General features: G+C 40.6%; 1 protein-coding gene across 1 annotated transcript in view; it reads right to left on the reverse strand.

The window, feature by feature from the left end:
* Positions 1-18,627, reverse strand: part of SAMD3 (sterile alpha motif domain containing 3) — a 43,911-nt gene that overhangs the window by 2,944 nt on the left and 22,340 nt on the right. Inside the window, exons 7-8 of the mRNA XM_026070010.1 lie at positions 18,181-18,348; positions 318-521 (exon numbers count right to left, since the gene is read on the reverse strand). Of these exons, the coding sequence (XP_025925795.1) occupies positions 318-521; positions 18,181-18,348 (372 nt within the window). The remainder of the gene's footprint in view (positions 1-317; positions 522-18,180; positions 18,349-18,627) is intronic.

An 18,627-nucleotide genomic window follows, 5' to 3' on the forward strand; every position in this document is an offset into this window, starting at 1 on the left:
TGAAGACAGGATAAGACTAGCTGAGTAAAGTAAGATTATAAACTGGATGARATGGTTTTGTTTCTTTTCAAAATGGGGAAGAAATGCATCAAGTATCATCAAAGTATTTTAAATAACCCACTCCTGTTGTGTGTGATATATTTAATACAGGATTGTTGAATCTTCTGAAGTGGGATTAGCAGCAGAAATTCAGGTTACATTAAAAAGAACAATGTTGATGGATACTTCACTACAAACTTACAGTAAAATAGGCACCCAGAGTTGTGCCACACCTAGATCATAAAATTCAATGCCATTATTAAAACTAGCTCTGTTACCTGATAAGGGCATCTTAAGAAAGGAAACAGTCTGAGAATCTCTTTTAAAGGTGCCTTATCACTGATCATCTTCCTCCGTATTTCTATTGTCACATTCATTCTGTTAGCCACTTCTTTCCAGTTCCTCTGTGTTTTCATGTATTCTTGCTTAAGCCAGTTAATGTGTACATCCATCACTCTGCCATCAAGATAAATAGGTTCTTCCTATCAACAAATCAAGGATAGAATGTAACAAATCAGCTTTTTTTGTCTGATGTAGGACCTGTGTGATCTGATACGGATGTTTAATACTTACTGTACTTCACTTGTGTAGTAGTAGACCAAATGCAGTCAAGTTCAGCAAAAGGGACCTGTAGCGTAGCCTCAGTACCAGCTTTGGGAACTCACCTGATATTCTAATAGCTACACAAAGCTGTTTTCATATACTGCCATACCTGTCAGTGAAGTCTCCCAAGTTCAGACTACATACTTGAGGATATTTGTGAAATTCCCATGCCTGTGTCTGGCTTCCTAATTGTGGTTTATTGGAAATTTGTAGGCAGTTCTAATGATGATTCACTATTACTCCTTTAGCGGTATTACCTCTGTATTGCTAAGAGAAATAGTATTTTCTTCTTACTCATACAGGTTGTCTCACAGTATGACAACTAACTCTCACATTCATGCAGCTGAAGTATACCCCAAGGAGACTAGTTGAATTAAGAGACATTTTCAAGTTGGAAGTGAAAGAAAACTCTTAATGAAAAGCATTATTTAAGTTAATTTTGCCGTTGGTGTCTTCAAAAAGTTATTTCATACCTGAAGATGCAACTAATAATTTTGCTTGAAATTATCATTGTTGTCCCTTCTAGAATTCTGAAAACAGTAATTACTAAGAGGGGCTGCCATCCAAAGCACTACATCTGGGGCAGTACCCTGGCACTGCTTAGTTTCTGTCAGAGGAAGCAGGGAATTTGTCCGTTGAAATAAGCTGAGAAAATATACAGAAGCAGCATTAATCAAATTACCACTCTCAGGCTGCATTTACACTTGCACTTCCCATGACTATGTCACTGATGCAGTGACATCTATGCCAGTGGTGGCCTGAGGGCCAAAGTCAGAGCCTGCTGAGAGACTCCTTTCTGTTTCCCAGAATGCTTAGACAATATAGCCGCAAAACATACAATGTCTAAAACTGCTTCGCAGTGTCCTATGTGCAGTAAGATTTTCAAGTTTAATTAACCTGTCCTTATTAAAATTGTGGATGCAGTATTCCAAAAATGGTTGTACCAGGTACACAATTTAAAAAACTGTCTTTCTCTTACTACATATCCATGGATTTCAAGTCATTGGTACCACAGAAGAAAATCAACCCTGAATGCAGGACAGTTCCCTACCATGACCCCCACAGGTTTTGTTTTCACTTCCTGGGATGGTGTTGTATCAGCACAGTCTGCAATCTTTTTAACAGAGGATTTTTAGACTTAATTGTATTACAACAGCAATGTTTGCTTGGGCCTGACTTTAGTAGGCATTCCTGTCTTCTTTCTCATTACACAAGAATGGATGTAGTGGGTCAGGGGATTTAGTCCAATACCCTGCTGTAACTGGCTGATGGCAGGTGCCTTGGAAAAGTACAAAAACAGGACTAGCGTGTAGTTAGTACGTACTGTCAAGACTCCACTGAACCAGGCTGATGGACTTCCTAGACCAGGGGTTATATTCTTATATTTAATAGCCTTCAGAAGATTTTCTTCTTTCATTATTTCTTTCAGTCACTTTGAACCCACATAATATTTTATCTTTTACAACATTCTGCATTAGTTCAACACTTTAACTATGCATTGTCTGAAGAAGTGCACTGCAAACACTAGCCAAGATCCTGGGACACCCCAAGCACATACAGTGGAAAAATGTGCTCTCTGAAAGTTTCTTTCCCAAATAATTCTGAACTTTCAGTATGCTTTTTTGGACTGCTGCAAAGCACTGTGCCAAATTTTCTTTGGCATGATACAAAGATCTCAGTTGTGAATGGTAATATTCAGCTCAGAGCCCATCACTGTAAACATTGTCAGAATTGGGTCTTCCCCTTCTGCCTTAGTTTACATCTATCAACACTGAATTTTATCCGCTGTTTTTTTTGCCCTGTCACTCAGTAGCATGAAGTCCTTCTGCAATTCCTCAGTAAGCCTTTGTTTTTATTACCCTTAGCTCCATCAGCAAACATGGTCAGCAGACTATTTGCCTTCTTCACCATCATTTAAAAATACACTGAACTGCGTAAACTAAGCACTAATAATCTCTTCCACTGTAAAAACTAACCATTTCTGCCCACCCCTTTTTCCTATCTTTTAACTATTTATCCATGCAAGGACCTTCCTTCTTATCCTGTCAGATTATATCCTTTAAGAGCCTTTGAAAGGCATGTGGTGAAATCTCTTCTGAAGTTCCGGTAAACAGTATCAGCTGGATTTCCCATATCCTCAGGGTTGCTGAATACTTCAAAGAACTAATAAATTTATGAAGCATGACTTTTGTTTACAGAAACTTTGTTGGTTTTTTTCCCAATATATTCATCTCTTGGGGCTGCATTACAGTTCTTGCCAATTTGGCCAGTAAAGATAGTAGTTTTTTTGGTCAATATGTTCCCTAGCTCTCTCCTGAAACTTTTTAAAAACTGGCATGAAATTAGCTACCTCCACTTTTCTAGTATCATGTTTTATGAGAAGTTACACATCACAGTTAGAAATTTGGCTACTTTATCCTTCAACTCGTCTGGAAATCCTCCACAAATATCATTTGGTCCTGGGAATTTGTTACTGTTCATTTTAGTGATTTATTCTGCAGCCTCTTCACTGACACTTCAGTCTGAGAAAGATCCCCTGACATTGCCTCTAAAGAAAGGTTCCAGCAAGGTCTTCTGAACTCATTTGAGAACCCATGCAAAAATCTGTCTAGTTTTTCTCACGTAGCCTTTATTCTCTGAGCACTCCTATACTTAAAGAGTTACCTTGAGCCTTCCTGTCCCTTAGCTGTGGCAGGCATCCTGCTTCTCATGTGTCTGAAAAAGCCTTTATAACCAGCTTTAAGATTCCTTTGTAAATAGTTCCTCAAACTGTTTTGGGCCTCCTTTCTTGTATTTTTGCATTTAGTTTCCCCAGATTTATCTATTTTATTCCTATTTGCCTCCTTTGGACGCAGGTTCAACTTTTTGAAGGATGCCTCTTTTTTATTCCCCCTGCTGTTTAGGTTTGCCCAGCTTTCTTGTCTTGCCTAATCTGTTATCATCTATAAACTTTATCAAATAATGATTTTCTATTTTATTCCACAATGTTAGATGGCAGAGATCATACAGCTAATATTCAAGGAAACCACTAGAAGGATATATGCTTCATGATAATTCTCTGGTAACACTTGCATTCATCTATCCAGCGTGTGCAATTGTTGATATTCTGACATTCCATTTTTTATCAAAATATTGATCAAATAAAAATGCTTTGCAAAGTCCATTACATCAAGCAAACTTTTTTCAAATGAGGTTACAAGGTAGTCTTGACAGGTTCTATTTTCCATGAGCCCAAGCAGATTGATGTTAATTACCTTCCATTAATTCTTGAATAAGATTCCCATATAAACTCTTCCATTATTACTGAGAATCACTACCAGGTTGACAGGCTTATCAAATTACTCTACTCACCCTTTTTAAGTAATGTAACCTTAGTCTTCCAATTTTGGGGAATGTCCACAACTGTTCAAAGAAAAACTTGTCTACCCATAGAATAATTAAGAAATCAGTTCTGCATTTTAACTTGACATGCTTCCTTAATCCAGATTCATATTCCAATATGCCCTTACTCAACATATTTTAATAGCCATAAGAATTTGAAGGCTAGCTTTTTTAAATATGCTGTGGCCTCATAATTTGACTTTGTTTGCCAAGTCAAGAATGTGTGCAGAACATGCAAAGGAAGAAGCAATTCTGCTATTCTGCTAAATCTGCAGCAGAGCAGTAACAGTCTGAACTTGGAGTTCTGTTTCGCTGCTAGCATATTGTCATCACCACTAGCTCCCTGCATCAGTGTTTGGTATTTTCTACTACCTAATTTATGTTGGTTACTGACTGCTTGCCATAGCAATAGTCACACATCTATGAATGGGCCCTTTTGCTGTTTCTTAACCTGTTAACTTGCACTAAGTTGGTTTGACTGTCTCTTGCTTCAGCATGACCACTGCACAAAAACAATGGTTGGTCCATTCTTGTCAGTCTTAAGATGCTCATGTTTTTTCCTCCCTCCCTCCTTCTCCCTCTCCTTCTCTCTCTCTCTCTCACACACACACACACACACACACACACACAAACTTGGGTGGATATTTTTTTATTAGATTTATGTTTTCTACTCTGGGCAACAGCCAGTTTGAAGTCTCCAACTCCAAACAGCTTTATTGCTACTGACTTCTCTCTCTTCTGTGGGTCTGCTTCCAAGACTCCTGCCTGTAGAGCAGGAGTTTGTTTAGCCACCTGACCTGGAGCACGATGGCTCATTTCCAGAGAGGCAGTCACCTTCAGTTACTCACCTGCAGAGGCAGCAAAGCAAAACAAACTCAATATGATGCAGTATAACCATAGACAAACTGACTGTTGCTTGGAAACAAATGCCGAGGAGACTAAGTTGTGACCTTTACTCCATCTTACCTTCACCTCCCTCGTCAAGGCAAACACAGATACAGGGTCGATGGATTTTCCAGGCAGTCTGCTCTGTCCTCAAGAGCTAGTTTAGTTAATGACATTATTAATTAGCTGAATGACTCTATATGACATTTTTGTAAGCATTAATAGCAAGCTACAAACAGAAATATGGCAGTGGTATAAGAAAGAACTGCTGTCATACTTATTATCTACTAGAAAGAAATGTGATGAAAAGCCAAATTTTGTTATGTAAATTACCCACTATATGAGAGTAACACAAGCAGAAGTCAGTGTTAGGACTGGTTTTCTTCCAGTGTTCTTCTACCTGCTTAAAACAATCATCATCTGTAAACTTTTAATCAGCAGTTGCACTTCCAGGCTGATGAAAGGTTTTGGTAGTTATGGACTTAAAGCTCTTTAACATAGCTTGTTTAAACTAGTAGTCTATATAGACATACATACACACCCAGCCATTAAAGACATCTTAACACTTCAGTACAATAACAGGAATCTACCAAGTCTGTGCTTTTGGATACCAATTAACGAGAGTTTTCTGCTAGCCTCAGTAAAGTAGCTGTTTCAGAGATTACTTCTTGTTTACTTAAGTGCTATAGAAGCTTAACAAATATTTTCAAGTTTATGCATTTTGCAGAAAGGGGATGGTTAAGTAAGATGTAAAACACTAAAAGGGTGCAGATTATTTCTTGCAACAAAAGATCAAAAGAATGCAGAGTTCTAGGGTTAGCACTAAAGACCAAAGTTGCTATGCTTTCAGGGACTCCTTGTCCCTGTATACAGTGGCTTTAATACAGTGACAGGTCCGTGCCTTTTATATCTAAGCACTTAGTTTCATTTTGTCTCTGGACAGGTTCATTATTACTGTAGTATTATGCAAACAATATACTGGAATAACAGTGCTACATATATTTATGCAACACTGTAGTATGCAGTGCTACATAAATACAGATTAGCTGATAATCGAGAGGATAGACTTACTGCATCATTACATGTTTTTAATTCCAATTGATTTAATGCAAGCAGCACATGTCTATCAGTCAAGAACAGAACAGAGCAATGGGATCTCACTGGTACATTAAGTCTAATGGCAGGCATTGTCTTTGGCAGAAAACCAGTGTGGAGTAAAAGAACACTATATTTACAGATGTTTGTGGGTGAGCAGATGTTTTCATATTCAACCTTGCTGAAAATCTAAAGGGAAAACGCTTTCTGATATGTTTCTCATTATTTCTAAGTATAGTTTTACTCAAATACAATCAGGTTTTTGACAGAACTGGAAAATTTGGCATCACTTGAATTTTACAGAAATAATTTCTGACCTGAGGATTTATTAGACTTTAACATCAAAAGAAGGTTTTGCTTTTATTAAAAAATTACAAAATACCATGCTTGCAGGAAAATGTGTTCTGTGCACAACTGTTCTATAACTGAGTTTTCACCCTCAAACCTTCTTCCTATTCTGCAAATTTGCCTTTTTTTCCAGTGAAGTGCAATAAATGAACATTAACCTAACTGCATGATTCACTTAGAATGCTTTCAGTTTTTTTCTTTTAGTTTTTAGTTTGCAAACAAGGTGATTTTTAAGGTAAAAAAAAAAAGGGTGGCCTTCTTTTAGGGGAAAGAAATTCTCTCTGTGAGACACCATTTTGCCACATATTTTAAATCTTGTTGGAAAATGATTTCAAACGCAATTTAGAATCTTTTACAGTTAACTTTTGACATTGCTGGTGTGAACAGGAACAAACAGGGTACGGAGAGCTCATTACAGAACTAGTATATCAGCCTACCACATTCTGATTTAGGGAGGACTCTAGATCCCTTCTGTGTTAACCATCAAATCAAGAAAGCTAGTTACAGCACAGCAATATTCCAGTAAAATTGTGAAAATCAGGCTGAACCTCAGTTATTTCAATATACTGTGGAAAAGCAATCCTGTCTAGACTGAAGCCAGATCATCACTAAAGATCTCCTATCCCAACATCCAAAAAAAAAGGTAAAGCTAACAAATCAACATGTGTGCAGGAGGGAACTAAAAAAATTGCCTAACTCTTTAAATGAGGAATCCTTCATTCTTGAGGTCACCCAATCTCCTCTGGCCAGACTTCAATAATGTAGCAAGTAACATCCATTTGCCCTGTAGTGGTAAGGAGAACATTAATTAGCGATCTTTAACTGTTCTTCTACTTCTCCTATTTGACAACGGGCATCCCAAGTGAATAATTTAATGAGTTTCCTTTCTTAATAATGAAGGTTTGATTTTTAAAAAAGTCTCCTGTCTGGAGCAAACACGAGAATTTACCTCAACTCCTTTAAAAAACAAGCTGCTGAGGACAGTCCAGAGTGTCTGTTCTTTACCACAGTACAGGAGCCTGTTTCCTCACTCGTAGGGTTCTAAGGTGAAGCCAGAAGTTTGCTTTTTGTCACAAGCTCATGAGAAATATTGCAGAATAGAGGGAAAAAAAGTCAAAAGGTTGTGGAAAGAAAATTAATTAGGTAAGCAGAAGATATCTTGCACTGTAGGTCAGTGTAATCTAGACCATGCCTGAGGGATGGTCCTGATGAGGCTCTTAGCCCTCCTGATGGGTTCACATGCAATAGACGACAGCAACAGGGGGCACATCCCTGAGTGAAAATGCCCAGTGAAATGCAGCAACTTTCTTTGCCTTTGCATTGGTAGGATGTGATCTTTCCAACTACAAATAACCCACAGCTCTTTCAAGTTTTGGAAACAAGCATTTTCTAGTTGCTTAACAGCTGTGTTTTCTGAAAGTTAAGTCCTCCACATCATCCGTAGCTTTCTTGCATCTGATATCTGTGACTAAAGCAAATAGATCTAGGAACCACAGAGATTATAGGGCTCTTTGCCCATCATCCAGATGCCTTTGAAAGTGACCCCTAGTTGCTCTTCACAGCTCTACTTGGAACCATGCTCAAGTACATTGTTATCTCTGTTCACATTAAAGCAAGAAAACATATATACATAAAACAACTACACTCCAAATCCCTCATGTCTCCATCTCCTGCACAAGGAGATGGCCATTTGGTGGGAGACAGGCTTTTAAATATAAAGATGCAATTCCTTACTGTCCTTTTTGTGGATTCTGTCCTAAGATACAGCTAGAGATTATAGTGCCAGATTCTCATAAAAAGATCCAGCTAGTACTCTGTAGCACCTTATTAATCAGTGCCACAGCCAATGAAGTGAAGCTGCTACATTTCTTTAGGGGGAGGAGAGAGCAATTCTTATGCATGATGTGTATCACCAAGGTCCAGGTCTTCAGATTCTGTTCAAAGCCAGCATCACAAATCCTAAAATCCACTAACATCAACACCAAAGTGACATGACCACTTAATCATAGAGTGATGAAAGTTCCTCTAATGAGGACAGCAGGTGCCACTTGCTCCTTACAAGGGTTTATACCAGTTCCTGACTGGTAAATGTAGCTTAGCTATTGCTAATGACAATCAAGTCTTTTTCAAAGAATGCCAACATGACCTACTTACTCCTCAGTTTGAGAGAAGTGAATTCAAATAGGACCAGTACAATTAAAGCGAGAGATATGAGGACACTGCCCTGCATGCTGCTGGTTTGTTCACTGCCAAGCAAGCATTCAGGTCCCTCGCCTGGGATGCTTTGGAAATATCCCTTTGAGGATCCTCATAAATCTCCTTCTCTTACTTGATGTTGGAAAGGGTAAAAACCATTAGATGGTAGTGATAAACATCTCCAGCAACAGCAGTGCCACCATGAGCAGGTTCAGTTGTGCCAGCACTGTCACTTCTCCAGCTCCTCTTTTATACCACGCATTGGTGTTGGGACAGGGTTGCTGATGAGTAGCAGTGTTGGTAGAGCTGCTGCATTACCATTCATTATTGCTGCTCTCGGTGTCTTGTCAGCTCCCAGCAGCGGTAGCTAAGAATACTTCTTTGGAAAAACATTTCAAATTTTCCATGCTAGATGTCACTACATACTCCTAGCCATGTTATTGCTTAAAGCATTGCAGCTGCTTGACACTTTTTGATTGCTGAGTCTACCTGTGTTAGACATCAATGCTCAAGATATTTCTGCAGACAAGCCTAACAGTAGCGGTTTTTGTGTCGTTTTCTTGCTGCTTCAACAAAGAATATGATGCTTGTATATTCAAACCAGGAGTGTGGTAGGACCCTTGCTTGGGATAATCTTCTCCACTAATTGGGTTTCCTAACCTCTTCAGGATGGGAAGCAACTTTCATAGGTAGTTAARTGAGTGTAATCTGAATCTTCCATCCTGATTTCAGTGGCCTTGCTCTTTTGTTTGGAATATGTCCAGATACAAGGCATCATAAGAATAGGTCTTAATAACACTATTGTAAGGGACAGCACTTTTTATACAGTGGCTTTCAAGTTCACCATAATGATGTTTAATATGAAGTATTTCTCTTCTGGATACTGGGGGAAATTAGAGGGGGAGGAATGCTCAAACTAGATTTTGTGATCATTAGGAACTGAAGATTTGTTCTAAAAATCAGACTAAATTGGAACAAGCTTGAACCTGAAAGACAAGCAGTAAGCTGAACACACCTCAGGACCCACCTTCTTGCCATAGGGGGTTGAGGAGAACTGAGGAGAAGGTATCACAATTGCACCATCTGTCACATCCAAACACTAAACACAAAGACACATGAAACACACAGCTCAGGCAGACTGTTCTCATGCAATATGAGCATGTAACATACAGCAGGATCCACACTGACATGTACTCAGATGAGACATTTAATTAAAGCAGGCTCTTGCCTGCTTTAATCACAAATAATTACTCTTTTGAGCCAGGCAGATACTTTCAGAGCTAGACTTACATGTCAATGCTAATTGCAAACTTTCAAAACCACATGAGTCAATTTATTTCTGACCCCAACTGCTTCCTGATCTGCAAACTGCGAAACTAACAGCATACGCAAAACGGGTCTGTTTTCCTCTATTAAAGGACAAGCCATATTTCACCCTTAATATTAACACACAGGACAATGAAAATACTGAATTTGACATACATAAGAAGGTGAAGCTTAACATGAACAGCAGGGATTTGTCTTTAAAGCTTTTGGTTTGATTCAAAAAGCATTTTAAAATACTAGCTAAACACCACCACAACACTTACTACATATAGTAAGTAGCATTCCACAGCTGGAGTGCTGCAATGGATGGCTACAGACTCTTCAGGAAGGACAGGACAGGAAGATAAGGGGCAGGGGAGTTGCCCTTATCATGACAAGACAGCAGTAACACAAAGAGGAGCTCTGCCTAGGGATGATGATATACCAGCTGAGAGCCTATGGCTCAGGATTAGAGGGCAGACCACCGTGGGTGACATTATAGTGGATGTCTCCTACAGACCACCTGATCAGGAAGAAGCAGTAGATGAGAAGCTTCTTCAGACAACTGGAAGAAGCTGCAGGTTTGCAGGCCCTGGTCCTCATGGGGGACTTTAACTTCCTCGATATCTGCTGAAAGGGCAACATAGCAGGGCACAAATATCCGGGAGGTTTCTGGAGTGCACCGATGACAACTTCTTAATACAGGTGACTGAGGAGCTGACAAGGAGAGGTGCTCTGCTGAACCTCATGCTTAGAAACAAGGGAGGCCTGGTTAGGAGTGTGAAGGTCGGGAGCAGGCTTTGGCTGCACGTGAGATGGTGGAGTTTAGTTAGGATCCTGCAAGGTGAGAGTGAGACAAAAGGCACGATCACAGTTCTGGTCTTCAGGAGAGCAAACTTTGGCCTGTTCATAGATCTGCTTGGAAGAATCCCATAGGATACAGCCCTGAATCCAAGAGAGCTGGCTGATGTTCAAGGATTATCTCCTCCAAGCAGTGGTCCATCCAAACGAGCAGGAAATGAACCAAAGAAAGGTGGCAGGAGGCCTGCATGGATGAACAAGGAACTCCTGACAAAACTAAAACATAAAAAAGAAGTGTACAAGAGCTGGAAGCAGAGACAGGGCACCCAGGAGGAATACAGAGACACTAGCAAAGCATGTAGGGATGGGGTTAGGAAAGCCAAAGGCCATCTGGCGAAGGACGTGAAGGGCACCAAGAAGGGCTTCTACAAGTACATAAGCAGCAAAAGAAGAGTAGGGAAAATGTGGGCCCACTGCTGAATGGGGCAGGGGCCCTGGTGACAAAGGACACAAAAGGCAGAGGCAAACAATCCTTTCTTTGCCTTAGTCTTTCCTGGTAAGACCAGCCTTCAGAAATCCCAGGCTCCTGAGACTACAGGGAAGGTCAGGAGCAAAGACAACTTACCCTTGGTGGAGGAGAATCAGGTTAGGGAACATTTAAACAAACTAGAAAAACCCAAGTCCATGGGACTGGATAGGGTGCTGAGAGAGCTGGCCACTGGCATTGTGAGGCCACTCTCAACTATCTTTGAAAGGTCATGGTGACTGGGGAAGGTTCCTGAGGACTGGAAGAAAGCAAATGTCACCCCTATCTTCAACTAGAGGCCAGTCAGCCTCACCTCAATCCCTGGGAAGGTGACAGAACAACTGGATACCTGGATAATCCTGGATACCATTTCAAGACCTGATACCTGGATAATCCTGGATACCATTTCCAGTCACATGAAGAACAAGAAGGTAACTGGGAGTAGTCAGCATGGATTTACAAGGTGAAATCATGCTTAACCAACCTGGTAGTCTTCTATGATGAGATAACAGGATTGGTGGATAAGGGGACAGCAGTGGATGCTGGCTATCTCAACTACAATAAGGCTTTTGACGTCTCCCATAACATCCTCATAGACAAGCTAATGAAGTATGAGCTAGATAAGTGGACAGTGCAGTGGACTGAAAACTGGCCGAACWGCCAGGCTTAGAGGGTTGAGATCAGTGGCACAAAGTCCAGCTGAAGGCCAGTCACTATGATATCCCCCCAAGGGTCGATACTGGGGCCTAATTAATACTAACTAATATTATAAAAAGTTTAATTAATGACCTGGATGACGGGACTGAGTGCACCCTCAGCAAGTTTGCAGATAATACAAAACTGGGAGGACAGGCTGATAGATCAGATGGTTGCACTGCCATTCAGAGTGGCCTTGACAGGCTGGAGAAATGGACAGAGAGAAACCTCATGAAGTTCAGCAAAGGCACAAAGTCTTGCACCTAGGGAGGAATAACCCCATGCACTAACACAGGCTGTGGGCCAACCAGCTGGAAATCAGTTCTGCAGAGAAGACCTGGGGGTCCTGGTGGACAACAAATTTAATACGGGACAGCACTGTGCTCTTGTGGCCAAGGAGGCCAACAGTATACTGGGCTGCATTAGGCAGAGCATTGCCAGCAGGTTGAGGGAGGTGATCCTTTCCCTCTACTCAGCACTGGTGAGGCCACTTCTGGAGTGCTGGTTCCAATTCTCGGCTGCCCAATACAGGAGATATGGATCTGCTGGAGCAAGTCCAGTGAAAGACCATGATGATGATTAAGGGCCTGAAGGATCTGATGTACAGGGAGAGACTGAAGAGAGCTGGGACTGTTCAGCCTGGAGAAGGCTCAGGGGGATCTTATCAATGTGTATAAATATCTGAGCGGAGGGTAAAAAGAAGATGAGGCCAGACTCTTTTCAGTGGTGCCCAGTGACAGGATAAGAGGCAATGGGCATAAAATGATCCACAGGAAATTCCATCTGAACATAAGAAAAAACTTTTTCACTGTGAGGGTGGTCAAACACTGGAACAGATTGCCCAGAAACACTGTGGAGTTTCCATCCTTGGAGATCCATATTCTAGCTGTGCATATACCCAAGCACCCTATTTGGAGACTTTTAACCTTCACAGCATTAGAGGAAAGGGGGATATTGCTCCTGTTTCCTCTGTGCACAGCATGCACAGTACAGATGGGTGCTAATGCTGTACCTGTTAATAGCACCCCTCAACCACATAGCTGAGCCAACAGAATTTCTGTATCTCATGCCTAAGTTCATCCTTTGAGATTTTTACGGACATTTGGTTTCCTTTTTCCCTTGTTGATGCACATTTTTTTCTTTTTCCCTACCTGTCACCTCCCAACTCCATTTTCTTCTGCCTTTTCTGAAAGTTTGCTACAAGTTTCTAACTCCTGTACATTAAGTAATATCATGTTAGTTGTCTTTATTACTTTTAAGAAAAGCATATTCCTAGGAAGCATCTAATTTGCAAGGGCTTCAAACCTAAAGCTCTAGTGAGGTAAAAGAAGCTCCAGCTCTCACGCTGGATATCATTCAGTCCCAATTCCTTCGTCAGAAAAGACACAATTTCCAGATCACAGTGAGCGTGGTCTGCCCACAGGGCAGACATCTTCGAACCACCAAAAAGCAGCAATTTTTCCATCACCATTTGCCTCCTCACACTCAGCCCTAAGACCACCTCCAGAAGTTCAAGCAGACTCCCAGCTTGATTTTAGTCTAACCATAGCACTAGGTTACACAGACTGTTTGAAGAAGGGTAAAGGCAAGAGAAAGCATCTGTTCTGGATCAGGTACTTTGTGCAACTAAGTGTTTCAGGCCTCATTGTTGATTCTGCCTCTGCCTTCAGTCACCCAAGGTGATCTTAATGTGTATTTTGGCCAAACTCAGGAAGTCCATCATGCTATCTTTCTAGAACCCTACTCCATTTGATTGTTTAAGCCAGAAGGCCCACTCATTCTCTCTGAGGCAGGTTTTATCCTAGATTCTCATCAGTCAAAGCGAAACCTCAGCATTAGGCAAGAGTGGTCACATCAGCTTCACCACTCTTGCACTGCATGTTAGCACCAAAAGAAGCACACATGGTGCCACATGTCTCAGCTCCCACCTAGACAGCTATTGGGCCAAAGGTCTTCTCCAGTTCTCATCTGTTCCTCTTGGCAGAGGATTTGCACCTTCACCTCTTTCAACATCCTGGGTTATCTTCCCTGTACAGGAATAACATCAGCAGATGTCCAACTTTATGAGTTTAAGTTTTTGGAGAATTCTCCAGCTTCTCTCAACCCAAGTACTCATCAGAATATTTCTTATCTATATCCCACAGACACAGAAAGGAGATGGCCTGCTGGCACCCCTTTTGTAAGTTTTCATGATGTTATTCCCAGCTCTGCTGCATGTGCCAATATGACCGATTACTTGCAAATATCTACTGCTATCTTAAGCAATATCTTGTCAGAGCCTATTCCTCCTTTTCACACCTAACTCCAAATTTACCTGTCGGATGACAGCTTCAGAGAAGCCCTGATGACCTCACAAACTGGCTGTCATGGGATATAAGAAATTGGAGGCATTAGAAGAGGGACTGTACTCACCTGCTATGTTTCTGTTTAAGATCATGAACTACTATGGCTTTCCTAGCCTGCTACACCCACTTCAAATTCACATACCTTAAGACATCCTTACATAGTCCCTCTGCTGACGATTTTTTTCATACAGCAGCCAGGATGGATAGAAGGAGCTTGATACAGTTACATAGGTACAGATATTTAGTGACATTTGAGATGTCATAAGGGTATCCCAAACATCTCTGGAAGTAGCAGAGGTGACACAGAACCTATGGAAGAAGACTCATACTCTTCTGGATTGGCAGGTCAAGGCCACACAGGATATTTTAGGGCATCTTAAAGTCTATCTTTAGCTAACTGAATTGATCATGAAATTACACTTTCCATGGACAACACTGTTAGCCTAGTTACATCACCCATCATGTTACAGATGCATCTGCCCACTTCATCCAGTATTCTGAGCTTCCAACAGGGAAAAACAAACAAACAAAATACAACTGTGAGTAATCTTCATTTCTTCTTCTTCATTCACTTTGAAGTTTTTAAAGGGACCCTGCTCTTTGGTCACCACTTCTGTAGAAACTAAACTAGTATTTGAACCACATACCCTCATCTTATGGAGGCCAGTCATCAGTTCTCACTGTACTTCCCTCTCCATCACTGCCTGTTGATAATCCTCTGGCCAAACATGCATATGAAGAGTATCCRATCATCACATTCCTTCTGTCTTCCTCCCTCATGATCCTCCTAGTCTAGGGTTTCTCCTATGACAACTGGCAGGAGATGGTTTCTCTAGTAGTCTGAGGGACTGTAAGTCCGACAATTCCTTAGGGCAGAGGAAGGGTTTTATCGTGCCTTTTTGACGCTAAAAAAGGAACAAGGAAATTAATCACTGGGTGGCAGCCTGGGCAGTAATCAGGCCATGGCTGCAGTGGGGAGACTGGTTTGCATTTCTTGTTTATTTTCATAGTGTAATCACCCCCTCTCATAGAAAATACCTCCCCCATTTGCAGCAGATCAAGATTATCATCATTACAAAGTGCTCTCTTCTGTATTACCGCAGATCCAGGGTAATTGCCTGACTGTGGGAAATGACTGAGGAGGATCTTCCTTCCCCAACCAGACAATTTGTTAATTAAGGAGGCTTTCCTAATCAAGTTTTGAATATCCCTGAGCCATGGAGGCTCACATTAATGTCTGTGCCAGGCACAGTCCAGGCTTCTTTCCAATCCTGTCTCAACTTGATAAATATTTGTAAAGAGCATCATTCCAAGCTATTCCTTCTTCAGGACTCCAGTGACAGCACCTTCAGCATGGGTCTATGTGCCAATGGCCCTGGGCATTGCACTTGCTCAAGAACTTTCTTGCAATGCTAGCCACTTTGAAATGAATCTCATTAATCTTGCTTGAATGTAGTGCTCTGTAACAAGCAACACATCAACAAATGTTTTACAGGAAGAGAAAGCTGGATGCTGTGTCTGGTAGTAGTTCTCTGGAAGTCCTGTGGGGGAGGGCCAGGTAGCACTTGTGCTACATTTGGAGGAGACATGCCTGCTGGCAGGTAAGAGGGCCTGAAATGGCTAAGGGGCAGATATCATCTGTGGTCCTGGGAACATCCCAAAACATCACAGTTAGCAAGCAACTGTTTTTTTACATGATGGTCAAGAATTTTGTTAGCAGTATTTGCATTATTATTATGTAAAAACAAATGCCAGCTATACTAGTGAGGCATTTCCTATCAGTAAAAAAAACAAAAAAAMCCMAAAACCCTTATAATAAGTCTCATAACATTAACAAATCAAGATTACACTAACACAAAGCATGTTACATGAGTTACAACTGTTCAGAAACTAGACCTCAATACAGAAATCAGTTATGTAGCTGGTAAGTAGGTCATCTATTTGGAACAGATGTGCTCTTTTGTCTGCACTGCTTGCCAGTTGGCTTTGACCTGTAATGCCCTAAATGTTCTATGTCTGCCTGTCTAAGGGAGAATCTCTCTCACTACATGCGGAGATGCAAAGGAGCTAGGAGTCCTTGACTGATTCTTTGAGGGTCTCAACTTGGAGATCATTTCCCACTCTTTTACCTTAAATAACCTTAATGGGCTGGCTTCCAGCCCACACAAGACTGATCTGTTCTTCCAGCCTTTGCAAAGGGATGAAGGCAAAGGGATCTGGCTAATGATAATTTGAGTGTCATTTGATTTTGCCTCTGGTTTTGGCTTCTAGACCAAATATTTATTTTCTGAGGTTAAGACTCTTTGTTTAGCAGTCTAAATTTATCACAAGGTAGTCAGTGCCAAGGACGAGCAGAAAAGTGCCTTTCTGTTTGTTCCTAAAAATACAAAACAGAAAACCCCACACTAAACAAACCCCATGCTAAACAAACAACTTGTTCAACTGTGCACATTTGCAGTTTTTAGTGACAAAACTTAGGATCTCAGAGCAACTCATCCAGTTTCAATGTAGTAACACATTTAAAGCTAAGTGAGACAAAGTTCCCTCAGTTTTGTGGGAATCATTCCTAAGCCTTCCTTAACAGGCTCCACAAGTGTTAATTCTTGCATTTATATCTCCCTGCTGTTCAGTATACAGGAAAAATGAGAGAAGAGAAGTAAAGTTTATTCAAGAGAGAACGCAGCATTCCCTCACCTCCTTCTAGCTTGAGTTATTCACTTATAACATTAAGGCCAGCAGGAAATGCTTAGGACTTTAGAGATGGAATGTACTTCCTTTTTCAGTTTCTTAAACAAGCAAGAGATGGCTGGTAACGGCCTTGGCAATGTAGTAAAAAGAATGGTGATTCCTAATTTACAGTGCCGACACACAATGCTTTCCAAGCATTAGCAAATAAATGATGGGTGACTCAATGCATGCATGGAAAGAGCAGCCTATGGTTTCTCCTTTACTGCATGTTATTGTTTTGCACCCAAATTAAACATTTCTTCATGCATTTCATAAACCTTTCAATTAAAGCAGGCAAAAAGAGGGAAGTGTTTATTCCTACATACATTAATAACAAGGGGATAAACAGAATTTGCTGAAGCTTTTAAAAAACTGTATGCTTTTTTGATAGAAAACTACTTTGCTACCTGCAAACACAAGAGTATGACTTAGACAGAAATGCATTAAGCAGAAAAGGACTTTTGCTCCCCTAAAAACAGCCACATATTTTGTAAACAGAAGGACAGAAATATGTAAACTGACATTGAATACGTGATTAAATATCACATTCTTAAAATTGCTTAAATTGCACCATATTTTAATTGCAGCACTGAAACAAGTAGAAGGAGAGTTGGTAAAGCATAATTGAAACCTCAATGCATTTATGAAAATGTATAAATTAATTAGTATGTTTCAAAACACTCACCGGACAGTAACAGCTCTTCTGAGTTCTCTAACTAAAGGAAAATACACAGGGATGCTGGAGAATGTATGAATGTCCTCGCTGTATAACATACATCAACACAAACTGCTTTTATATACAAAAAAAAGCAATGTGACAGTAGAATATGGCTATTTTTTACCAGCTCAAATATGACTTTGGGTTGTTATTTGTTCAGAGATTTCATCCCTTAGATGTAGTTCTCTATTTTTCATTCTAATTGGAGGTGTATAACCTAAAGTAAAATAAGTATACTGCATTTAAAAAAAAAACAGAATTTTACGTCCGACTGGCAACAAGCACAAATGACAATAAATGTGTAAGGCATCACATTATCATGTTTAGCTCCACTGTTGACATTTGATTCTCCAGAATGGAAAAGGTCTAGGGCCTGGCCTCTTTCCTTCTAATAGGACAAACCCTTAAGCTTAAATGGGATTAGATCACTTCATGCTCCCTTTTACTGGGTAGTAACTTACTGCCAACAGCGAAGCTGGAAGACATGGAATTCAAACAAGCACCAGAAATCTTACCTCTATCTGTAGTTGGATGTCAACATGTTTGTTTTCAGCAGATAAAGATTTCCTGGTCTGTCCTCGCCTGTGGCCAAATTTGCATTTGTTCCTCAGAACTTGTTCATCATCTTCAATGGGTCTCCGCACGTATTTGAAGCGATCTTTAAGGGCTCGTTTCCATAGCAACTGCATGGAAAAAGAATCCTGTCATTACCAGTACCTTCCAAAATTCGCCCCATTCCTAAGGCAGGTCACTTCCTTTTATCTAACTCTAACTTTAAAAAGAAGTGTATTTCCACTTGGTGGGAAACAACCTGTTGGATGGCTCACTGGTAGCTTCAGGTCAGATGGAAACATAGGCACCCATGGTTGTATCATTCTGTGGCAATTAAAGAGAGGGACTAGTGGCACCCGCATGGTTAAGTAAGGACTAAGGTAATTGAATGTAAAGGTTAGAAGTATCCA

Source organism: Apteryx rowi, unplaced genomic scaffold (assembly GCF_003343035.1).
Source record: "Apteryx rowi isolate R43461 unplaced genomic scaffold, aptRow1 scaffold_301, whole genome shotgun sequence".
Classification (NCBI taxonomy): domain Eukaryota; kingdom Metazoa; phylum Chordata; class Aves; order Apterygiformes; family Apterygidae; genus Apteryx; species Apteryx rowi.